Source organism: Kogia breviceps, chromosome 2, assembly GCF_026419965.1.
Source record: "Kogia breviceps isolate mKogBre1 chromosome 2, mKogBre1 haplotype 1, whole genome shotgun sequence".
Classification (NCBI taxonomy): domain Eukaryota; kingdom Metazoa; phylum Chordata; class Mammalia; order Artiodactyla; family Physeteridae; genus Kogia; species Kogia breviceps.
Window position 1 is genome coordinate 61403613 of NC_081311.1, and position 22120 is coordinate 61425732.

General features: G+C 34.1%; 1 protein-coding gene across 3 annotated transcripts in view; it reads left to right on the plus strand.

The window, feature by feature from the left end:
* The window catches only part of MICU1 (mitochondrial calcium uptake 1), a 223996-nt gene that overhangs the window by 69840 nt on the left and 132036 nt on the right, over positions 1-22120 (plus strand). For all 3 annotated transcript variants that reach the window (XM_059054213.2, XM_059054212.2, XM_067025421.1), the window contains exon 5: positions 5557-5600. In XM_059054213.2, the coding sequence (XP_058910196.1) occupies positions 5557-5600 (44 nt within the window). The remainder of the gene's footprint in view (positions 1-5556; positions 5601-22120) is intronic.

Sequence of the window (22120 nt, forward strand, 5' to 3'; positions counted from 1 at the left end):
TTTCATGAGTTTTGATATATTAACTGCATGTATATGCTGGTGAAACTGTAAGCAGAATCAATATAATGAACGTATTCATCACCCTCTAGAATGTTTTCATACCCATTTGTAATCCTGCCTTCCCACTTTTTCCCAGGCCAGTCCCAGGAAGCCCATCTTTCTGTCTTCCATATCCTTACTGATTATCTGTTTCCTTTCTCTGTCAATTATTGAGAGAAGGGTGTCGATCTCTGACTTTATGTGTGGATTTGTCTATTTATCTTTTCCATTCTATCAGTTTTTGCTTCAAATATTTTGAAACTCTTATTAGGTGAATACATGCTTAGGATTATTCTAGCTTCATGGTGAATTGACCCTCTTATCATTATATAATTGACCCTCTTTATCCTTGCTAATATTTTTTTTGCTCTAAAGTCCACATAGTCTGATATTTATGTAGCCACTCAATCTTTCTTTTGATTCATTTTTCATGATATATCTTTTTCCATCGTGTTACTTTTAACCTACCTATATCATTGTATTTAAAATGGGTTTCTTATGGACAACATATATTTGGATCATGATTTTTATCCAATATGACAATTTCTACCTTTTAATTAATGTGTTTAGATGATTTATATTTAATATAACTGTTGATATGTTTACATTTAGGTCTACCATTTTATTATTTGTTTTCCCTTTTTTATGTTCCTCTTTTACCCCTTCCCTGCCTTCTTCTCAGATTATTTGAAGATTTTTAAATATTTCATTTTAATTGATTTTGGCAGGGGGGGGTTGACGATATTTCTTTGTGTATCTTTAATTTAATGGTTGCTGTTGGGATTATAATATACATAGTTAACTTTTCATAGTTTGCTGAGAATTTATAATTTTACTACTTCAAGTGGAATATAGATATCTAACCACTATAAAGATTTCTCCCCAGTTTATGGTGTAGTGTCATATGTATTACATCCACATATGTTGAAAACTCTGCCAGACATTGTTTTAAGTTTTTATTTCAACCATCAAAATAGTCTGTTATATATATATATATCTAGATATTAGCTACTTCTGTTGCTCTTTATTTATTCCTTAAGTTCCATACTTTCCTCTGGTATCATTTTCTTCCCCCTTGAAGGATAGAACATCTGTTAGAGTAGTTCGGATGGTAATGAATTCTCTACGTTTTCCTTCATCTGAGAACATTTTCATTTTGTCTTCATTCTTAAAGAATATTTTCACTAAATAAAGAATTCTGGGTTGAAGTTCTTTTCTTTCAGCACTTTAAACTGGCTGCTTCAAAGATTTTTTTCTTTGTCTTTGGTTTCCAGCAGTTTGATTAAAAAAAAAATTTATCTCTCATACCTGATGAACTTGAGCTGTACTTTTGCAGACTTACATAAGCTGAAAATATAATTATTTTAATAAAGTTTTAGGATATTCTTTGGGTACATTTTTTAGGACAAATTCTAGTATTAAAGTGAAAAAATGAATCTCTAAATTTTTGAGAGATAGCTGGGACTTCTTAAGTAAAATTGTATAGAGTTTCCATTTACCTAAGCTCTAATTTATATATATCAAAATGACATATTTGATTGTTTCACTTTTGTCTTTTGGCAAAATGAGTAGCTATCATCTTTCAAATAAGCCTCCTTTTAGATATTCACTCTGAAGCTTAAACTGAGACTATTCTTACAGTATTTCTGCATGTTTACATTATTTTTGCCATGGATTCAAAAAGACAGGCAACTGCCACTATTTAAAAAGATTGTTAGACTTAAAATCAGAAACAATCGTTTAATCCTTTTGAGCATCAGCTTTCTCATTAATGAAAAGAGGGAGATAGTGTTAGCATTAAATGACTGTGAGAGTTCTTTGAAGAGAAGTCTGAGATTCATAGAAAGCACCCTAGGGAACACAACATAACATCCAGTGTTTCTAAGCCGGGACCCAAAGAATGAGGGTGGAGAAATGGAAGGATAGTCATTTGATTATATTTTCAAACTACACATGCTGTGTTTTTTCCTTTCTTTCTCCCTCCCCCCCCCCCCCCCTAATAATTTGGCCTATTAGAATCTCAAGAGGAGTAGTGAGTAAGGATAGCATGAATTCTTTCATCCATCCACACTTTCCATACTCCATTCCCAACCATGTTAAGAATTGATCTATAGCTTCCCTGGTGGCGCAGTGGTTGAGAATCCGCCTGCTGATGCAGGGGACATGGGTTCATGCCCCGGTCCAGGAAGATCCCACATGCCGCAGAGCGGCTGGGCCCATGATCCATGGCCACTGAGCCTGTGCGTCCGGAGCCTGTGCTCCGCAATGGGAGAGGCCACAACAGTGAGAGGCCCGCGTACCGCAAAAAAAAAAAAAAAAAAAAAAAAAAAAAAGAATTGATCTAATCCAACCATCTGCTTCATTTGACAGGTAAAGAAATCTAAATATAACAAGATGAAATAATCATTTCTTCCAACTTGAAATTATGAATCTCTTGGCCTACTTTATATCTGTATTTGCTTCTACTTTTTATTTAGGCTGCTCCGGGTCTTCCTTGTGGCATGCGGGCTCTAGAGTACACGAGCTCAGTAGTTGCAGCGCACAGGCTTAGTTGTGGTATGTGGTAACTTAGTTCCCCAACCAGGAATCGAACCTTGGCCTCCTGCATTAGGAGCATGGAGTCTTAACCACTGGACCACCAGGGAAGTCCCTGTATTTGCTTTTAAATGAAGGAATTCTCCCTACATGCCAGGCTGTCCTTATATGCCCCTCCTTTATTTGGCAGATGCACATGGTAAAATATTTTCCAAACTATAGTGAAGAGCACTTAATGAAAAACACAGTTCTGTTCCAATATCTCTACCCTCCCAGTTATGTCACAGAACTAATCACTTTAATATGTTTTAATTTTTGAATTCTTTTGGATATTATGATAATAACTTATAATGTAGCTAGTCTGAACTGAGATGTACTATAATTGTAAAATACACACCAGATTTTGAAAACTTAGTATAAAAAATAATGTGAAATATCTCAATAAGTTTTATATTGATTACATGTTGAAATTATGCTATTTTGGATATATTCATTTAAATAAAGTATATTATTAAAATTAATTTTACCTATTTCTATTTGCTTTCTTTTTTTTAAACATCTTTATTAGAGTATAGTTGCTTTACAGTGGTGTGTCAGTTTGTGCTATATAACAAAGTGAATCAGTTATACATTATTTGCTTTCTTAAAGGTGGCTGTTAGAAATTTTTTTTTTAAATAAATTTATTTATTTTATTTATTTATTTTTGGCTGTGTTAGGTCTTCGTTGCTGAGCATGGGCTTTCTCTAGTTGCAGCGAGCGGGTGCTACTACTCTTCATTGAAGTGAGCGGGCTTCTCATTGTGGTGGCTTCTCTCGTTGTGGAGCACAGGCTCTAGGCACATGGGCTTCAGTAGTTGCATCACGTGGGCTCAGTAGTTGTGGCTCACGGGCTCTAGAGCGCAGACTCAGTAGTTGTGGTGCACAGACTTAGTTGCTCTGCAGCATGTGGGATCTTCCCGGACCAGAGATCAAACCTGTGTCCCCTGCATTGGCAGGCAGATTCTCAACCACTGCACCACCAGGGAAGCCCCTAGAAAATTTTTAATTATACATGTGGCTTACATTTATTCCTCACATTATATTTCTGTTGGACAGTGTTGCTCTAATTAGTAAGCATATATTTCCCTTAGTTGATGTACCAAGTTTTACTCATGAGATATATGATCCTAGACTAATTCTCATTCCTTTTTAAAGGACTAGGAACTCTGGGAACTCTGAGGATTTTCTTGTTCTTGGTATTCTAAAATTTTACAAGCATAAAACTGGATTACAAGTAGGTTTTGTTCATTTTGCTTAAATAAGTTCTTTTAATTTGTATCACTCTTCAGCTCTGAGAAATTTTCTGGTAATACTTTTTGGATTATTTCTTATCTATTTCTGAATGAGAAAAGGTCTTGTATGACATAAGCTCTTGTATTGGGTCTCTGTTTCTCTATAATTCTCTCTTCTATTTTCTGTTTTCCATCCTGTTGTCTTTTTGGCAGTGGTCCTGAGAGATGACCTTTTCCTAATCTTTTGACAGTATATTAAGAAATAGGGGGGAGATAGGCAATCATAGTTTTAATTGTCTACAACTCTTTCTTGTTTTCTGTTCTCTTATCATACAAGCATATTCTACCTTTATGACTGGTATCTTCTTGAGTATCTGTGAGGTTTTAAATTAGATTTGTTTTTAAATTTTCATTTTTCCTGACTTATCTCTTTCTTTTTCAGTCAGTGGTTCATTTTGTTCAGGGCAGGCTTCTAGAAGGTGAAGCATATTTTAGATAAGGAATGTGTATAACCAAATGTGTAGAAGCAGAAATGCAAAAAGCTTCCTTTGGGAGCAGTGATAATCCTATCATTGTAATACTGTGGGCCTAATAAGGTAAGGGTCTGAACTGGCATGAATAAAGTGAGAACTGAAAGAAAAGAACTGAGTAATTATGCAAGAAAAATAAGTGTAATTGGGAACTGATTTCTCCACTCTAAAAACTCCCACACCACCCTCTTATTGAACTCATTGTATCCTTCCTTGTAATATTATTATATGTATATGTCTTTCTTACTAAATTGTGACTCTTCAAGGCAGGGATTGTATATTACTCATTCAATTTTTTTTTTTAGGTATTTATTGATCAACCACTGTTCCAAGTACTGGGATAAAGCAGTCAGCAAAGACGGAAAATCCCAGCCCTCAGGAGCACTTAATATACTTGCTTTTATCTTTCATAGTGCTTAGGATTTCACAGTGCTAGGGATTCCCAAGGTTAAATTTATTATTTAACCCACCTTTATTTTTTTTAAATTTATTTATTTTATTATTTATCTGGCTATGCCAGGTCTTAGTTGTAGCACGCAGAATCTTCATTGCAGCATATGGGGTCTTTACTTGCAGCATGCAGGATCTTTAGATGTGGAATGTGGGATCTAGTTCCGGAACCAGGGATCAAACCTTTGCACCCTGCATTGGGGGCACGGAGTCTTAGCCACTGGACCACCAGGGAAGTCCCTTAACCCACCTTTAAAAAGTAGTATTAAGATGGTCTATTTATCTGTTTAGGTGTGTTGCAAAATGTCTTCTGATATTAAAGTCTTCTCTCTTTAACTTTATACAAAAAATTATTATGCATTCAGATTAAACTAATATCCCTCACCTTATTTAGAGGTAATGTATATCATTTTGATGTAATGGAAAAGAGCATCACCTTGGGAAGTGTCCAGGGTTCTAGTTTGGCTCTACTGTTGAATAGGTTTGCACATGAACTTTTACCCTCTTTATCTCAGAGCTTCATATTCTCATATATAAAATAAAAGGTTGGTGTCTTTTAGCACTGACACTTTGTGGGACAAAATTTTCATTTCTATGAACTTTGAATAATGTTGTGGCTAAACCATCTAGTACATTTAATTGAATGATTGGAAACAAAACTGAGAGCTGTCATTTCATATGTTTCACCTGAGTTATAATCAGTGCTAAGTATTGTTTTTTCTCTTTTACAGACTTGGGTCTGGATCAATATACAATAAAACGCTTTGATGGAAAGGTGAGTGAACTATGATACAACGTATATATCCTGTTGTTTACTAAGAAGATTTTAAAGTTCCTCTAGAATTATTTGTGAGAAATTTCTGAATACCTGTTTGTCTTATCAATAAAGCTTGTTGCTTAGGTTGGGAGGCCTGTAAGTGCCTTTAAATGCTTCTACAGAAAAAAATCAAGCAGAAGGCTCTTCTGTGTTTTTCCGTATAGGGTAATACTGTTGGGTTACCCGCTGTATATATTAAGGGCTAATTCAGTGTATGTTGACATTTGAATTTTAATTCAATAGCCATTATAAAGGTTAACAAGCCCCCCAATATTACATTTACATTTCTTATAAAAACACCTATCTGATTTGACCTTCTTTAGGCTTTGATAGTATATAGCAATAATCCTAACTAGAAAATTACAGAAGTCTTACAACTGTATAACAATTATGAAGAGCACCCCAAATTGCATATAAATTTGCATTATACTTACTTTCAATTCTTTATTTTATGCCTGAATAAATCATATAATAAATCATTTAGTAGAGAATATAAAACTTTCAATTTTATTATCTCAAAACATTCAGTTAAACATGTTTTCCCCTTTCAGGCTAAATTCTCCAAAAATAAAAAGAAAATATTACACAGGGTGAGAAAGAAAAGTAAAAGGTTAATTTTAAAGAGGAGGAAGAAAGCGCAGAAGGAAGAAGAGCAAGTCAGGGATGGCTCTACAAAGCTTAAAGAGAAGGAAATCAGAAGGAAAATCATGAAGTGGCTGGAAAGGGCAGGATTACAAACAAGGGTCTAGGTGGGTAGAAGTCAGGGTTAGTAGAAACTGATCTTGCAGGAATGTGTCAACCCTGCATCCTTATGTAAAACTACATGTACTGGTAAGGTGAAGATATAAGTGCTAAGGTCTTCTGCACAAGTAGAAGGAATGAGTGGCTGCCTTAAGAGCTGAGAGATCTCAGCCAAGGCTTCCAGCCTAAAAATTACCTTTTCTATTCAAGTGGCACCGTGCCTCCATCTGTGGGTATCCTCTTTTTAAAGTCACATATTCTAAAAGAAAGCATGAACAAAAAGAAAGGGCATTTAGATGTTAGGAGACACAGGTTCAGAGTCCTGGCTCTGCTTTGGGGCAGACCAATCTCTCTGATCCTTGGTGTCTCTGCTTTATGTATGATAAAATAACCTTATCCATGTGAGGGGTTACTGCAGACATTGATGTCAGGGTCTGATTTCAGAGCCTTTGGCAGGTTAGGTCCCTGTCTTATCTGTCTTTATGTCACTCAGAGTCCAGAGCATGCCTGGCACATAAGAGGTAATCAATAAATGTTTGATGACTTGGAAAAAAATCAGTTAATCACATATTTATTGGAGGTATGACTCATTATGCCACTAATATCTTATTGCAAAATCAATTTTACAGATCACTTTTTTTTTTTTTTTGGCTACTGAAGGAATCCAGAGTAGCATGAGAATTCAGTTCTCTCATAAACCCGAAAACATGTAAAGAAGTTGAATATGTGCAAGTTGAACAGCAACTTTACATGTTAAAAGGGGAATTTCCATTCCTAGAGAGCTCCCGAATATAGAAGTCCTAATGGCAACTCATGTTTCATATGTGCTGTTTAATTTTTTCCTGTTTTGGCCAGTACCTGTCCACTTGATGCTAAAAATTTGCAACTTTTGGCATGACTGATGAGCTCCACGTTTGTTTCAGTTGTATTAAATTTATGAGCTCTACCTTTCTTATCATTTGTGCCATTTGCATTTTTTTTGATTTCCACTCATTTTCATAAAATAGCAAGAGTAAAATGCAGTAAAACATTAAAGTATTTGTGTACCCATCTTGCTATGGAAACAAAAATAGCAGTGCTTCTATGTTTGGAAGGCAATCTTAGCAGATTATAGTTGCAAGTGTTTATGCACTGAAGCATAAAATTCTGAAATCAGAGTAGGAAAGGCAAGATTTAAGTATATTAATGTATAATCTTTGAAAGTATGACCTACATGAAAGTCAGGCATATGAAAGTTGACTTCATCCAGCGGAACGGGTTCTGAAAGCAAATAGAGGAATGGGATACTTATATAAGGAGGTATAAAACTGAGCCAGTGACCCTGAGCCAGATAGCTTGTTCCCCTAGCAGAGTGCACAGATTTCCCTTTCATCCGTGTTGTAATATGCATGTTTAATTCCTTTGCCAGGTTCTTCATTTAAGTCCTGTATTAATTTCTATCAAATATATTATTAAGGTTTTGTTTTGGAGTGAAGGTTATGTTTCCTAAATAGGATTCTTAAACTTAGTTCACCTCTAGTTTATATCTTTATGAATTGTCTTTTATTTCATATGAAGTCTCAGAAAGTAGTTTCTATACTGTTTTTAAATCTTATATAATGAAGAGTGCAAATTTCATTCAGTGTTTAATCAGTTTAGTAGTTTTTCCAGGGATTTTTGCCATGCATCAAGTTCTTCACTCGATAATTATATCAATGCTTATTCAACTGTCGATCTTAATTATTTTCCTTTGGATCTTCATGACTCTTGTTTTCCCAATCAGAAAATCTCAATTCTTGAGTAGCAGTTTCCAGGGTATATAACTCCTAAGATAATATCCTGTTGAAAAAACAGATGTGCGTGGTAATTATAGTAAATTTCATGCATGATGATTAGAAATTAGTAGAAAGTTAACACCCTTGAGGAATTTCCTTTCAAACTTACTTTGATTTTTTTAATGGATAATTTTCTTTCTCTCTCGCTCTTTCTTTTTTTTTTTTAACTTGGAAGATGAACTAGTTATAAATTGCTTCGAGAAATATTTATTCTCATCCTCTTATTCCCCCATTGTTTTAACATTCAGCACACCATTTAATTAAGTCCATCATTTGACCAGTAAGAAATACTAGCTTATTTTATTGCCTTCTAGTTGAATTGCATTTTAGTGCTTTTGTCATTGAAAGCAAGAACAAATGTAGAAGTAGTATCATCTTCCTGGGGTGTTTTCTCATTTGTACTTGAATTTAATACAAACTCCAGATACAAGGTAGAAAAGAATGGCCCAACTGATATTGACAAATAATTGAACAGTTATTTCTTACTTTGATACTTGTCATCTTTTCTTCTATTCTTTTTGACTAGAAAATTCTCAAGAAGTAAATGAAACATTCCTGTTTCAACTGATAGTCTGTGAAACTGAATTTGATTAAGCAGCTTTTGAATTTTGGGGGAAGATCTTTTTCCAGAGCTTATCACTCCCTTATGTTAATGTATGCTAATCCCTTACTCTAAGGATGCTTAGCAATTTCCTTTTAGAAAAGTCTTGCAGTACCTTGTTATTGGCACTTGCATCATTTATGCATTTCACTATCTACCATCTACTAACACAGGCCTTGTATTTCAATATAAAGAAGCTATAGTCAGTGACCTTTGGTTTTAAGAATATATTTTGTAGTTCAGTGATATTTGTAAAAATATTCAGACTAGGTTTAAAAGTTTAAAAACCTCAAAGCTTGAAAGAGTTCAGATTTTCTATTAGAGGATATTTGAAAATTATTATAAATAGAGTGTTAGCACTAGTATATAGATGGTAATACAAAATATGGTCTGGCTTTTGTTTTAGGGTAATATATCACAGATTTTTAAAAAATGCACTCTCTCCCTACATTGTCCATGCATTCTCCTTATGATTTGTTAATGCAGTTATTTCATGAATTTTGGATTATTTCTTTAATGAAAACTATATTTTTTCCTGAGTTTAATTTTTTATCATCCAATAATTGGTCTATAAAACAAAGCACCATTTCTAAGTGGAGCCTGTATTTTACATAATCATCAGATATTTGTTCATTTAATCAGTTAATTGCTGTCCTGTATTGGTGTGGTTTATACCCTTCATTATCCTGTTTCTCTACTTCTCCTTTTTTTCCTCCGCATACCAAATATAGAAATTATGTTTTGTATTTTCTTTTTTTTTTTTTTTTTTTGGTGGTACGCGGGCCTCTCACTGCTGTGGCCTCTCCCGTTGCGGAGCACAGGCTCCGGACGCACAGGCCCAGCGGCCATGGCTCACGGGCCCAGCCGCTCTGCGGCATGTGGGATCTTCCCAGACCGGGGCACGAACCCATGTCCCCCGCATCGGCAGGCGGATTCTCAACCACTGCGCCACCAGGGAAGCCCATGTTTTGTATTTTCTGTTCCTGTCGCCTATAATAGACAACTTTCCCCATCTCAAACCCTACCTTTTTTTTAAAGTTACAGTAGAAAACTGCATGGTCTAGGTAAAATTGTTTCTAAGCAAAGAATACCAGTATTCCAGAGCTTTGATGTAGTCCTATTCTCTCTTCTAAAAACTTTAAAGTTCATACTTTAAGTAACAGTGAAAATCGCCCATTGAAACTAATTGTCCATCATTATCATTCCACCATGTATTTCTTTTTTTGGAAAATAGATTTTTTATTCTTTCCTTTCTATCAAGTTGCCTTTTTCCCTAACCTCTCCCTGAACATTTCATAAGTCCTGCCTCTGGAATGAATTTTTTCATTATTTGTAATTACAGTCCTCTTAGAGTCTCTCCTAATTTGGAAGAAAGAATTAACATGTGTTTTATTCCCATCTCCTTTATGATACTTACAAGAATGTTTGTTTACATGGAACAGGAAAACAATTTAAATCAAATTAAGATGAAATGTTGTTCACATTGAGGTGAAAGAGATAAAAGTATGGTCAAAGTCTAGAAAAGGAAATACCAATTACAGTGTTTATAATAGAAAAGATATGCAGAAAAAAAGATGGAGCTGTAGTTAAAAAGCAAAGCTTTAATATAACAAAATGCTTTTAATTGCTTACTAGGTAAAAGTTCTTTTAAAAATATTGGTAAATGAAGTTTAAAATTCCATTCGCTTTAAGGAAAAGTTGTGGTTCCCCAAGGGGAGTGTGGACAGATTTTTTTTTTCCTGTAATGTAATACTCTTAATGCTTTATTTGAGTTGTGATTATTTACTTCATATCACAGATAAAATATGAGTCTGGAATAAGGTCTAGTATTACTATTACTCCTTGACATGTATTGTAAGTTATGTGAGGGATTTCCTGTCTTCTAAGAGTAAATTGTATTGCAGATCAAAGAAATGTAAATTGGGGGGTGTTGCTGAAATTCTTATAGGATAGAGTTTGGTGAATCTTCACATTTATTTGAATTGCTTTAATTTTGCTCAAATTTTTATAGCAGGATTGATATTCTTATGAATTTTGCATTGTTAATTGGGCACATCTCTCTCGCTCTCTCTTTCTTTTGGTTTCCAGAGACTTGAAACCAGTCAATTCTAAATTCTTGGTGAATTGATGTATTTATTCAGGTCTTTCTATTGATAAATGTGAATATATAGGCAGAATTTTATTATTTTTGCTCCATGTCTTTTTGATCCATGTTTCCATTTGCCCTAAAAAGTGTAACAGATTCTAAGAGGATAAAGTATTTCAATTATTTGAATGCTGAAGTTCTCCACAAATATTTTCATAATTATATATTATTTTAGGGGTGATAATTGAGCCCTTTTAAAAAACCCCATTAACATATCCACTCATTCGTTGTCAGTGGTTTATTTTTCCAGTTGAAAGTAAAATCTAAATGAAAAATGCTTGACTATTTGTCTCTTGAGGGAACTATTACTACTACTAATCATAATAATATGAAAAAGAAGAATAGTTGAAGTTTTTTGAGTGTTTATTATATGCCAAACACTGTTCTAAGTGTTTATACATAATTACTCTAATCCACACAGCCACTCTTTTAGATAGCTTACTATTTTCATTATTTTACAAATAAGATACTAAAGTACATAAAAGTTAAGTAACTTTTTTTTTTTTTTTTTTTTGGCCTAAGATCATACAGTTAGTAAGTGGTAGAGCCAAGATTCCAAATTGGTAGTCTGGCTCTAGAGTTCACCATCTTAAGGACTATGCTATACCACCTTTCATATATCTAAGCTACTTGTCTGTATGATCTATTTGTAAATAGAAATTTCTCATCAAATATTTCTTTTATTTTACTAACTTAATGCTATTTGTGCGAGAAAGAACTTGCTATTTCACGTTGGTTTTGGTAAGAGTACTGAAGTTAATTTTTTCTGCTTTGATGAAGTACAGCTAGAAGCCAATATTAACCTGAGAAACCACATAGTGTTTCATTTTAAAGGAAGAAAACACGAGATATACAAATTTTAATGCCTGAATTTAGAAATTAGATTTTCAACTTCACTGTTATTTGCACCAGTGTTTTCTCATATGCCGTGAGCACCACTTGCATTTTGAAAATGCTGTCTTTTTTTTTTTTTTTTTTAATCGAAGGCATCACTTTTAAGGTGAAAACTGTCATCTGTATTTCAAAAACTGGATCCTGCTCATTGTAGTCAAGATAGCAGAGAAAATAGTATTTCTGTTACAAACTAAACTATTTACTCTTTCAAATATTGATTGGTTGTGTGTTAAATGTAGAATAATTTGAATAGGGCTACTCATTATAGTCTTTAGACAAGCAGACGTTTAAAATGTAATTACATTACCCAAATGAAATCAAGTACAGATTCAGCATTTCAGAAAATCCTTTGACACCTGTTGTAATTTTCTGTTTTATTTTTAGTCTCAGATTTTTTTGTCTTCCTTCTTTCCCATCCAAAGTTCTTTAAATTATTTTAAAACCATTTTCTCATTTTTCTCTCTTCTTACAAATTAGCAATTTTAGTTCTCTTTTACACACTGCAGTCCTCAGAAAATCTGGTTTTGGTGTCTGAAATATTTTACAAGGGATTTCCAATTTGAGCATCTGAGTATTTGACAAGCTACATGTAAATGATTAGTAGATGTAAGTATTCTGAATCGAATATGAAAAATACAAAATTATGGATTGCTGTACTTGTTAGTGTGTAATAGTGCAGGATGAGAGAATGTGCTTTTGGATATAGACAATCCTGTATTCAGATATGGACTCTGCCACATACTTGATGGATAACCTTGGGCAAGTGACCACTTAACGTCTGAGTGTCAATTATCTTCTGTAACTATAAAATCAGGACAATAGGCAAAGTATCTGGCTCTACAAATTATAGCTATTTGTCATGACTTTCAGCCCTTTACTCAATTTATGAAAGGAGTTAGCTGCTATCATGTATGTTATCTTCTTTCTCGGTTTGTATGAAATGCTATAGAAAAGCATGTGCTCTTCATAATTGCGGTCTCCGTTGTTCTTTCCTTCCCAGTTAAATCAGCCATAAAAATCTCCTTGTGCCATCTCTGTAATGAGCAATTGGCCGGGATTAAGCTAGTCTATGAACTGGAGAGAGACCTCTGGTTTGATTTCTCCTATCTGAGCTGTTCTGTGTTCACAGTGATTCATCTCACCACAGTACTGTAAAATCCTTTGGGTCTCTGTCACATCAGTCCTAGCCTTAGGCTTGTAAATTGTTGATAGCATATATTTTTCAGTCAAGAACTTTTATCATGCTACTAAGGTTGGTTTGAGAAGTATGATAAGTTCAGGTCAAATTTTATTTCACAGACAGTGAAGTTTATTTGTTGAAAAAAAATCTTTACAACCATTTGATATATGAAGGTACTTTGGAGTGGTACCCAGCTGAATTAGCTAACTTAAACTGCTTCATCAGTGCCAGCCTTCATGATGGCTGGCTTTTTGTTACTAACATGAATAGTACTTTATTTAGTGCAACATAATTTTTCAAGAGACCTGTTTCTAAGTAGTCATTCTGAGCTCTTCCTTAGAGTAGTTATTAATCCTCTGAACTCATCTGAGTTTGGTTACCTATATGTTAAATATAGGTGGTAAAGCAATGAATTTGCCATGAAGTTAAAAAATAGTATATCATGAAATGATAGTGAGATACCCTTAAAGGAAACCTTAATTAAGGAAATGGTTTCACTACCCATGGAAAGAAGTTAAGTGTTTGCTTTCCCTTTTCTTTAAGAAATAGGTAATTATTCATGTGTTTTCTTTTTATAGTAATGTGAAGTTTTTCTGTAATTGTATGTTTTTTTTCGGTGAGGTTAGGAATTGAGTTATTTGGGTTTTTGTTTTGTTTTGTCTTACTGTACCTAGCAGATAATATATAAAATATTTTTATGTATTGCTCATTTCCTGTTTCGAGTGTTCAGTGATTTTATTCCAAATCACATTTGGTCCTTTATATGTTATAATAGTTTGTGATATAAATATATTTGATTTGGGAGTTTTTGTTCATATAATCAGACAATGTTATTTTTTTTTCTTTTTCTCATCTTCTGATCAGGATTTCTGGCAGGTACTGACTCAGCAGCATGTGCCTTAAATTAATTAATGTTTCAAGACCCATAGTAACGCTTCAGGGACAAAGGTTCAGTGCATGTTCATGTTCTTTCCCTGCTCCCTTCAGAATGATTCAGTTTCTGTCACTTTAAATTAACGAATCTTTAATATGACAATTCAAACACTGCACAAGTCCTTGAGAATATAGTACCTAGCATAATTTAAAAGGAAGTTTTAACATTATGTGTCACACCAAAGGTCAAGAAACTGTTTTAATCATTGTATAATGGATCCTCAGTTACTTGGGTCATTTAAATAGTCTTAGTAGGGATGCCATGTTCCTAGTTGAACTGTAGCAGGGATGGTGAGACAACAGTAACTTCAAGTGAAAAATTAGTAGTTTTTTTTTCTTTTGAAATTTCTTAAATAATAAATACAGATAAGCAGTTGCTTAGTTGTACTTTGCTCAATAAAATGACTTAAGGGGAAACAGATGGAACATTTAGAAAGACTTCATTATTTTGCATTTTTGAGCTAATCAACAACTTTAATTGGAAAAGCAGCAAATACATGGAGAAAATCATAAAAAAGAATATATAGATTACAGGCTGACAAAGGAGAATTTCAAGGACATGCCTAAGAAGTACTTTTCAAATTGATCTTTGAAGGCTTAGACTTCTTAATTATAGTTTATAAACTATTAAAATGTATTCAAAATATATTCATTAAAAAACATTTCTCTTAAAAAACATTACTCTTGCATTTCTTAATAAAAATATAAACTAAGCTTAATTAGAACATCCTTTGGTTTAAAATAATTATTTAATTAATGAAGATCACAAGGTGCTGTTTATTTTTATACAACATTTTCCCTGTGCTTCCTTGTTCTTAAAATGGTACATATTTTTAGTAGTCTCCTTACCAAACCCCCAAACCAATCATCCTGTTATTGTTGCAGTAGATTATTTTACTACCTTTGCCTTTAATTGCATTCTGAAACAAACCAACAAATATTTAAATTACTGTATCAGAATAATTTATTGATAATCCCATTATCAGTGTTTCTAATTCTGGAGATTTTGTTTTAGAATAGCTGTGGCACAACCATCATGCAGAGTGCTAAGGAGTGTAAATCAAATGAGGTGTTAACACCTGTGATTGAGGATAGCCACTTCCAGTTCTCTGTTTATGGCAGGACAGTTTGTAGGAGGCAGCTAAAAATTCTTCCTCTCCTTTGATAATTGTGTGGTTTAAGGCTTAGAGATTTAAAATGACTTGCCTCACTTAGGTGTCCTTACTAGACAATGAGAAGAGAAAAGAGGTAGGAATTGGTAAGGACTTGGAAGTCTCCAGAACCTGCAGCATTGAGTAGTCAGCCTCTGTAGTTGACAAAGAGCATCAGTCTTCTTTAAACTTTGACTATGGAAGGTAGTATCCTTTGTTGATCAAGGATTCAGAATCAAGTTTTATTGTATTCTTAAGGATATCTTATTAATAAGCTTTTTATATTATATATAAAATATATTTGTATTTTATATTAAAAATAATAAACTCTTTTTCTTAGAATAGGTAGTGGAGGAATTGTTTATATTGGGTTCTATAAATATCACTCATTTTGGTGACACTAGTATAAATTGTTTAAGCTTCCAAAGGTCAATGAGCAATTACTTTATACAGGAGGACTTTCTTGCTTGCTTCCTTACAGGGATTTGTTCTTTGCATGCTGAGTTCCTATTGCCTGTGGAAAGGCTGGAATCATTTTGTTTTTCTGGTAGCATAATATGAGTGCTGTTCTTCAGATGCAGCTTATGAATGGTGTCAGTACTTATTATATTGCTGTGAGGAGTATCCATAATGTCTCTTTCCAGTCTCTGAGTTCCACCACTACTAAAGTTTGTTGATTTAACCCATGTGCTTGATTTTTCATCTTGAACAAAGAAACAATAATATAATCATTAAGTGCTCCCAAGGAGGGTATAGTTGGTTGTTGGTATATTTGGTTGTCCCAAATATTAAGACTTCTATTAAGATGTCTTTAAATACATTTTTATTTTAGATTCTGTTGTGTTTGAATTTGGGATCATCTGTGAACCCATTTGATTTATCATCGTTGATTTGAAAGCATAAACATGACTAACCATTACATTTCCAACACCTTTATGTTTAGCTTTTCCATCATGAAACAAGATTTGAAATTCACTTTGATATGAGAGGACTTCATTCCAAACTAACTTCCATTTTTAAATTATTTTAGCACAAACACAGTAGCATGTTTCAAAGTTACACAAATAGATTTCTGTGAAAACCACTCAAAACATTTTATTTCTTCTATTCTGGTAAAAATGTGTTCTCAACTGATATCTATTGATGACCTTTGGTTGCGGAGAAAGTGTGAGGATAGTTCTTGGTTGGCATATTTGGCTTTGCCATGGTGCATTTTTTAGAAGTTCTATATATAAATAAAAAGCTTCTCCAATTATAGATCAATGTAACATCTATTAATTAAGAAGATTATAGAGAATCATTACATTCTTTTAATGATACTCATTTTGAAAATGATTAAAATATACATTTGAACAAATCAGGGCATAAAAATATGATGTGCACCTACATCATTAACTAGATTTTCATCTTCAACTTCAAGATAAATGAGCTAATACAAGCTAAGCCTCAAGATTAATCTTTTACAATAGTAAACTATGTTTTGCTCCAAAAATATTCAATCTGCATTAAATTTTAGAAATTGCAAACAGTATAGACACCTGATGTATTTCTGTGCATTTGATACAGTACAACATATAATAGTTCATGCATGGGTTCTGGAGTCAGACTATGACCTGTCCTGCCACTTTATAGCACTGTCACCTTGGGTTTCTTATTTAACTTCTCTAACCCTCAGTTTTCTCATCTGTTAAGTGCAGACAGTAGTATCACCTATCTCATAGAATTGTAGTGAGAACTTAAAGAAATAATGCAAATGTTTAGCACAGTGCCTGGCATAGAACATGCAAACTATAATTTTTAAATTCTTGATATGTCTTTAATGGTTGGTGATATTCAAGGAATACCTAAAAATGTTTGATTTCAAAATGATTGAAAAATTCTTCATCTAAAGGATTTCCTGGGAGATGATAGTTACTAGAACAGTGTAAATCAAGGGTGTGAACAGTGATCCTCAGAGTGAAACTCTTTTATTTTTGTTCTTATGGTGCATTTTTTCTTGTAATAATTTGGGAGAAGGTGAAATACTATATTGACTTATTTTTCAAAATTTGTATGTGAGGTTGTTTTTCCATGAAGTGATAGGGAAGCCTTTTCTAACCCATGTGACTGAAACCAAGACTGCTGCTGAGCTCAGGACAGTTTTTCTCAGCACTGATTGACTTGAGTGGCCAACATTCAAAATTAAATTCTTAGATTTGGGTAGCATATAATCAATAATGACAAAATATAGATTCTCCCACCCAGAGCTGCCTTGAAGCAAGTTTTCAGGCATAATGTGGTAGAAACTAATAGAGTTGATGATTTTCCCCATCTAGGGTTTTGAGAACACCTCATCAGATACTGAGGACTGAAATAAATCATTTCAATAAAATTATATCATTTCTTTGAAGTTAATGCTATTCCAGTAGACTTTTGAATTTTTATCATTGCTTTAATCAAATCTTCTGCCACTGTTTTTTTAAAGTATCTTCATTTGTATCCATATTCTCTTTAGCCATCTAGTTAATGAAATAGGAAAACATTTACATTCTAGGTGTTTGGAATTGTTCTCAGAGCTAAAGTGGTTAGAATTGGGACTGAAAAGAGAATGGCTTTCTGGCAGAGTGAAGTTTCCAGGATCTTAAGCATTCACCTTCCACAGTTTGTTGCACAGTAATTTGTGTTTGTTGCCTCAAATGCAATAATACCTTTAAAAAATTTGGAAACTCTGAGTTAGAAGTAGAAATCATAAAGTACTGTAAATTAGAAACATCTTGGTTTAATTTTTATCTGACATATCCCCAAATTCTATCTTCTGCAAGTTCAGGTATGGGATGGGGGAAGAAGAATAACACATATTTTAACTGTGCAACATTTTCTGTTTGATTGAGAATAGTGTGATTGTTTAAGATTGATATCTTACACAAGGCTTTGGCATCCATCTGTGCACCAACTAAATAATGAAGAGGGAGCATTAATTGCATGGGGAAATTGCTGAATTTTCTCTTTCTTTCTAACACCTTTTCTCCCTGCCCTCACCCCAACCTTAGGTAGAAATACTATTTATCATTTGGAAATTATATGCTGAATTTGCATCTTTTGGGAGAAGCATATTATTATCATTAATTTGTTTTTGAAATACAACACAAGTACTTCTTGAGGGATTTAGATAGGCTTCAAAATGTATTTCAGCAATATAGAGAAATGTCAATATTAAAACAGTCCAATTATTTCAGTTTCATAAAGGATGACATCTTAATTTAAATACTAAAGCTGCATTCTTTATCAGATTTTCTATATACCAGAGATGTTTTGAGGTTCTAGATGATGTGTTAGCATCTATTTTGCTGGCATAGTCCATCAACTTCTACTCGATAGAAAAAAGTTTACTTCAAACTATAGAACTTGAAAAGTGGATCTTAACTAGAATAAATAATGAGGTTAAACTCCTAGATATGATTTTTCTCTTTGGCTTTATCCAGTCGAGTCCTAGAAGGCAAAATTATTGGCCCTATTTTGTTCAATCCTATTATAACAGGATTCAGTGTTTGAGCACTGTGAGTATTAACAAGTTGGAATCATGTCTGGAATTCCCAGTCCCAGGGCTCCTGATGGTACCTGCAACTTTAGCCAGATGTTTCATAAGTTTTTGTGATTGGTCAGAAACCAGAGTGTGAATGCTTCAGCACAAAGCCATCCTGGTAAAACAATTCAGGTTTTAGACTAACTGAGACGTGTAGTAGTTACACATGTAATTGCTGATTTGCTGTAAGTTTACTCTTAAATCTTTCTGCTTATCTAAAAAATTAAAAGATTCAGGATATGGTACAGTTGAGATCAATACCAGGATTCTTATGAGGTTATTAATTTATTTGCCTGTACTTAAGGTCAGTAATTTGAATGTTTTAGTGATGTTGAGTCTGTAGCCATGTTTTAAATTTTACTATTCATGTAAATGAATAGTAAAACAGTTAAATTTCATTTTAAGTCAGTGAGCACACTGTTTTGAAATATTTTGCATAGTCTTGTTCTCCAAAACAGGAGTAACATTTGTCAGTAAATTGAATAGAAATTCTATTGTGAGCAGTTTACCTGCATTCCACTTTCACAGCCTTAACTTCAGAGATTCAAGTGATTATAATAGTGTCTGATATGTAGCTTCTAAGATGCATAAAATAGTATAATGCTCTGTAAGGTATCTGCAATTATAGCTTCTTTTTAAAATACCCAGTTCTGTTTAATTTTCAGCATATGCACTGAAGTAGTTGCTAGAATTTTACCTCAGGGGCTTTAATATAAGTTTCTATAAATTTTTTTACTGAATGATATGTTAATATATTACTTAATCTCACATTATATGGTCTTACAATAGAATTGAAGTATATTCTATTTCTTTTGACTTTTATATTGATTTCTTCCTTTTAGTCTTATGTTTATTATTTATATTGAATTTATTACTTATATTGAGTTAAATACAAATCCTTGTGATAGATTTCACTAGTAAAAATACATATTAATATAAATGTTCATTAGGAACAAAAAATATAAATAACCACATCTGAGACAGTGAGAGAAAATGAACATTACTACCAATCTGCTAAGGAAGATTATGTTTTCCTTGCACAGTGCCTCCATATCACCCCTGAAGTATATAAATGGTATTTGCTTAGGACAAAAATGACTTAAAATTTAGTCAAAGATTAAACTTTATCCAAAAGATTAAGTGAAGGAACAGTTTACTTGACATTCTCAATTTGCAAAATTAAACACTGATAAGACTTTAGGAATAAGAAAAAATAACCAAAAACCTTCCTTCCACTCTACTTCTTTGAATCTTGATTTTCCATTTTCACCATACTTCGGTGCTTTTAAAAATTTATTCATTATTAAACTCCAATATATCTATTTTCACAGATTCTCCTTGTGCCTTGGCTGTTTGACTTGAGGATATCATTTATGGTAGAATCAGGCCTTTGATTTAAGAATATCAGCTAACAAACTATCATGCAACACAAAATAGTCTAAAAATTGGTTTTTGGTAACTCCCACTTCTTTCCAAATCTTGACATATTTATTTGATTCTCCTCCGAACTTTAAATAATTTGAGGGATCAAATATGATGGTTTTATGACTGTTTAGGTGTTTGTGATTAATATATGTCATGAATTTTATAACAGTTATCTTTGGAGTTTTGGATACTTGAAAACACACTTATAAATTCTTAGAATTAATATTGATAGATAGTTGTGTAATCCTAAATGTACCTGAACTACTCTTTGACAAGTGGATGCCTCAGAAAACATAATGTAACTTCTCTCCCTGTCTCCTTCTACCCCCACCCCAACTCCTGAAGCATGGAAGAACAATGTAGACCTTTACTAAAGAATTAGAAGACTGTATTGCACAGGGCACATCACAAAGCATGGCTAATTTAAAAGTCCTCTTTAAACATCTTTCTTTCTGGTTTTTATTTTATTTATTTATTTTAAAATTAATTAATTAATTTTTAAAAATAATTAATTTATTTATTTTTGGCTGTGTTGGGTCTTCGCCAAGTGTGAAGACCCAACTGAACTTCGCCACTGCGCACGGGCCCTCTTTAGTTGTGGCGAGTGGGGCCTTCTTATTGCAGTGGCTTCTCTTGTTGTGGAGCAATGGGCCCCAGGCATGGGGGCTTCAGTATCTGTGGCGCATAGGCCTGGCTGCTCCACGGCATGTGGGATCCTCCTGGACCAGGGATCAAACCTGTGTCCCCTGCATTGGCAGGTGGACTCTCAACCACTGCACCACCAGGGAAGTCCCTTTCTTGTTTTTAAAGAGCTACTGCAAAACATATATTCTCTGTCCTTTCTCTCAAACACATGTGTGCACATATGTGCTCACATGCTTTCTTTTCTCTGTTTTCCCAACTTTGATACTTTCTGTTACTCTCTGGTCACATCTCCTTCCTCTTTTTGACTCACCTTTCGAGGGTCCCCTTTCCTTCTATATTTTTTTTCTCCCAGATGTCTTCTTCAACTTTTTCTTATGTAGAGCAATTTGACCTTCTTTTGGCCTCTCCTGGTCCCTGTAACTGTATTCAGTACAGCAGAGATCTCATAGATAGCCCTGCAAATAGAAGTATTTTCTCCTTTAGAGGACTAGGATTGCAAACATGGACATATCCTATTTAATGCTGTAGAGTAGGGGTTGTCCTCCTGGAGACAATCACACTAACTGAATTAGCATTGGAAAGTGTCAGTATAAAATAGCCCCTATGGAGGTATGTTCTGGTAGTAATTCTCAGTCAATATACAATTTAAGGTCTGTTCAGTGACGTCTTTGTTATCTCTGCAGACTTTATAATTGCTCTAATGGTAGAGGTGGCTAGGCCTAAACCTTGACCCCAAATGCATCTCATGCAGAGTCCCTCAAGCTGCATTATTTATATTTTGGAAAACAATCATATACTTTGCTAGTAATCAAAAGACCTTCAAGGGCTTCCCTGGTGGCGCAGTGGTTGAGAGTCCGCCTGCCGATGCGGGGGACACGGGTTCGTGCCCCGGTCCGGGAGGATCCCACATGCCGCGGAGCTGCTTGGCCCGTGAGCCATGGCCGCTGAGCCAGTGCATCCGGAGACTGCGCTCCACAATGGGAGAGGCCACAGCAGTGAGAGGCCAGCGTACAAAAAAAAAAAAAAAAAAAGACCTTCAAAAGAAAATAGGCTACTCAAGTCAGAAGCTATTATAGAAGAGTGGATGCACACTTACATGATAAATTGATTTTTAACAAAGGTGCCAAAATAATTAAATGGGGAAGGGAAGGTGTTTTCAACAAATGGCTTAGAAATGGCTTTAGTCAGCTGTTGGCTAGGGCCTTTGCCATCTAGCTTGACCAAGGATGGAAGATTTATTTCTAATGTGGCTCACTCAAATGGCTGATAAGATAGTACTGACTGTGGTTGGGAGGCCTCAAATCCTCCCTCTGTAGGTGCTCCACAAGCTTGCTTGAGTGTTCTGTTCAAATGAGACCTGGCTTCCCTCCAGCAGAGCAAGGGGCC